Source organism: Sinocyclocheilus rhinocerous, unplaced genomic scaffold, assembly GCF_001515625.1.
Source record: "Sinocyclocheilus rhinocerous isolate Xijiao unplaced genomic scaffold, SAMN03320098_v1.1 scaffold585, whole genome shotgun sequence".
In the NCBI taxonomy this organism is placed as follows: Eukaryota; Metazoa; Chordata; class Actinopteri; order Cypriniformes; family Cyprinidae; genus Sinocyclocheilus; species Sinocyclocheilus rhinocerous.
The window spans coordinates 1,394,601-1,398,197 of NW_015630024.1; the positions used below are offsets into that span (position 1 = coordinate 1,394,601).

General features: G+C 40.8%; 1 protein-coding gene across 1 annotated transcript in view; it reads left to right on the top strand.

Moving 5' to 3' along the window:
- Window positions 1–2,894, top strand: part of LOC107739748 (adenosine receptor A2b-like) — a 9,104-nt gene extending 6,210 nt beyond the window's left edge. Inside the window, exon 3 of the mRNA XM_016551952.1 lies at window positions 1,282–2,894. Within this exon, the coding sequence (XP_016407438.1) occupies window positions 1,282–2,266 (985 nt within the window). The 3' untranslated portion in view covers window positions 2,267–2,894. The remainder of the gene's footprint in view (window positions 1–1,281) is intronic.
- Window positions 2,895–3,597: the final 703 nt, after the last annotated feature.

Here is a 3,597-nt window from a genome sequence, read left to right on the forward strand (position 1 = left end):
CATAATAAAAGCTCCGCTGCTTTCGAGCCGTGTGTCGCGCTCGTTCAGTGGCCTCGTTTTGCTTCGGCGGCTTTCAGCCTCACCCTGCTTCATTCTACTATGTTAATAAATCATTAGCTCATCCATAAACATGATTTCTGCCCGAGTCCCGTAAGATTGCATCGGCTGTGGGGATGAAGACGACAACTCCCATGATTCCACACTCAGTCACGGCGTCATCAAACTACGCCTTTGTCTATTTGTTTATTTTGAATACGCGCCCTCCAGCGGCGAAAATGACATATTGTGCCTTTAAGAGTCATTTCTTTTTAGGAAGTCAAAAACATGTAGTGTGGCCAGTGTAGTCCAAATCTTGAATGACTCAATTTTGTTTGTTTTTTTGTAATGTTCTTTAATAGTTAAGGCTGAATAATTGGATTGCTTTTTTGCCTCCTATAAAAAGACTGTGAACAGTTTTTAATCTTTTCCAGCTGAAAAACCCTGATTTAATTGAACAATTTAATTCTTCTCATGGTTTTGTAATTATATCACTGAAAAGATTAAGGTTAAGTTAAGAAACAAGGCCTGCAAGTATTATTTTAAGAATAGGCACAATACAGGTGAAATATATGGTTCTATAAGCACATATCCTGGTATTTTCTACTTTGGCAGCCATTACCAAAGCTTAACACCTAAACAATGGACATTTCCCAGGAGCAAAGTCAGTGCATGCATGTGTTGATTTGGGAAAAAAATGGCGCAGCCTTTTCCAGCCCTGACAGTATTCACGCACTGTGTGCAAAATACGTCCCACTCCAGGATGGACTTCAGAAAACATCAACATATTGTTTGAGGAAGATAGAGTTGTAATATATGACCAAACTTTGCATGCTTATCACTATCAGTGGCGGCTCGTGGGTTTTAAAATAGAGGAGGCACACTAATTGTATATCGCTACTCATCATAAGTACTTGGTACATTATCAGCGCAGCGGGAGACGTTCAAACTAATATCACGTAATTTACGTCTCTATGATGATTGGTTGATATCAGAAGGGAAGCTAGCCTCCCTTATGAGGTTTCTTTTCTCCACACTCCTCAGCGCTGAAAGTGAACACTCGATGCTGATTGGCTAATTTTTACCAACGGAGGCACGAGAACTCAGCTCTCCCCCAGCCTCCCCCTCCCCTTCTCTATCACCTAGCTCCCCCGATGAGCTGCCACTGATCACTATATAGTGCTCCATAGCATACTTCCTACCAAAATTGCTGTCTCATGTTTGTTTTTGTTTTGTCTTGCTAAGGTACAACAGTCTTGTCACAGGCCGAAGAGCCAAAGGCATCATTGCGGTATGCTGGATACTTTCAGTGGTCATCGGTTTGACCCCCATGCTAGGCTGGAACAGGCATGTCGCCGCGGGCACCAACAGCTCCTGTCCTCAAGGTATGACGGAGTGCCTGTTCGAGAAGGTGGTCACCATGGGTTACATGGTTTACTTCAACTTTTTCGGCTGCGTCTTGACTCCGCTACTTGCCATGCTGGCCATCTATGCACGGATCTTCATGGCTGCCCGTCACCAGCTCAGACAGATGAAGCAGAAACTAGTACACTTGCAAGGACATGCCCACAGGGAGGGATCCTCATCACTGCAAAGGGAAGTCCACGCGGCCAAATCGCTTGCTATCATCGTGGGCCTCTTTGCTGTATGTTGGCTCCCTTTGCATATTATTAACTGCTTCACACTGTTCTGTCCACGGTGTGCTCGACCTCAGGACTGGGTCATGTACCTGGCCATAATGCTTTCACATGCTAATTCAGTAGTGAACCCGTTTATATACGCCTACCGAATACGTGACTTCAGACACACCTTCCGAAGGATCATCCGACGGCACTTCCTGTGGCATGAAAACAGACAGGCCACTGGTAACAGCAACGGAGGCATGGCTGCTTCTTCTGCTGCAGTCAGTGTGATTGAGAATTCTTGTGCAGTGTCCAATGGCTATGTGTTGGACGCCAATCCCATTCCTGCCATGGTTTCCTGTGACAAATTTACGAAGCAAATGCCACCAAAAACCAGGCCTCAAACGGAATTCCAAGACTTAGGATACAGCTTAAATGGAACTTTGGAACATTCCTTTCCCGCCAATTCGACAAAGATTTTCTCATTACATACCGGGGAGGAAGTTCCCTCCATCAGGGACCATGTAGAAATCATGACTGTAAAAGACTGCAGTGCTATTACTAACGGACATGTCAGATGTCTGGTGCCCATAAGGACAAGCAACTGATCCGATCTTGCAGATGTGTCATGACGAACACTTCCACAAGAGTTATTCCTCAGAAAATACCCGAATTAAGCTTGTTTCATTCTTTACAAAGCTATCACTGATCTGAATGGTTGTGCTAGTGATGGTGACTTCACTTACAGTACTATCAAGGGTCAGGAAAGATAAAACTATGTGAGGATCACATAGCTCCTGTGGGAACCCTCACTACACAAATTCCAGGAATTCCTACTCGTCTTTGCAGTCAAACACCCCTGATGGTGTTTCCAAATTTTCAGACCTCATGAAGAACTTGTTTGCTGACATTGTAGAGCATTTCCAAAGCTTATATGTTTCCAAGGAGCTTTATTAAAAGAGCATTGTTTCCTGGTCAAAGTGAGAGAGGCCTGATGGATTAAATCAATATTCTGGGGAATTCAGCTAAATCTGTTATGACCATGCCATAAAAGACCTTGATGTGTGGCACGTTTTAAAGAAGTTTCATCTTTCTGTTCTTTTTTTAGTAGGTGTTTATCCAAACTGAGAACATGTACAGTCAATGCAACTGCCAAGAGCCTCTGTAGTGTTTTAAAACATACGGCTGCAAGATTTGGGGAAAAAAATCATATTGCAATTTTTCTGATACAATGCGGTTTTAAAAAAGACTCCAGGTTTGTTATGCTTGTTTGTAGGGCTGCACAATTTGGCCAAAAATGTGATTATATAGCAATATGACTATAAAATAATAATAATAATTATTATTATTACTACATAAAAATAAGAAATATTACTTAAAATATTTCACTGTAAAATAAAAAATAATATAATAATAAATGCATGTTATAAGTGACCTAAACTGGAGTTGGCTGCATTTACTATGAACCAAGCTGCTGAAAACACCGGATCATGAGCTACTTGCGTGTAAAAGTGCCACACTTCACTCTGAAACTATACATGCAGTGTATATGTATTTATATTAATATATGTATTTAATAAAATCACAGCCTTTGCAATTTGATAATCGCACTAAGCCATTTTGTCATTTCAGTTTCATTTCAATTAATCATGCAGCCATAAAACATGACCAAACTGAATACTGTACTGATTGTAAGCATGTGTTAATATTTCAAGAAATGTACTAAATAAAACAAAGCTATACCGAATTTTGCCCAAAAAGAATTTATGAATAGTGATGTATAAAATCTAATGTGCTTGATTAGAATCACATGCAGACATCAATAATCCATTAAATCAATATCAATAATCCTTAAACAACTGGTTTAAGCCATAAACTGTCTGTGCAACGTCAAGTGGACTTCTTGTTGCTCAATAAAGTGGACTTTGATTCTCATTAT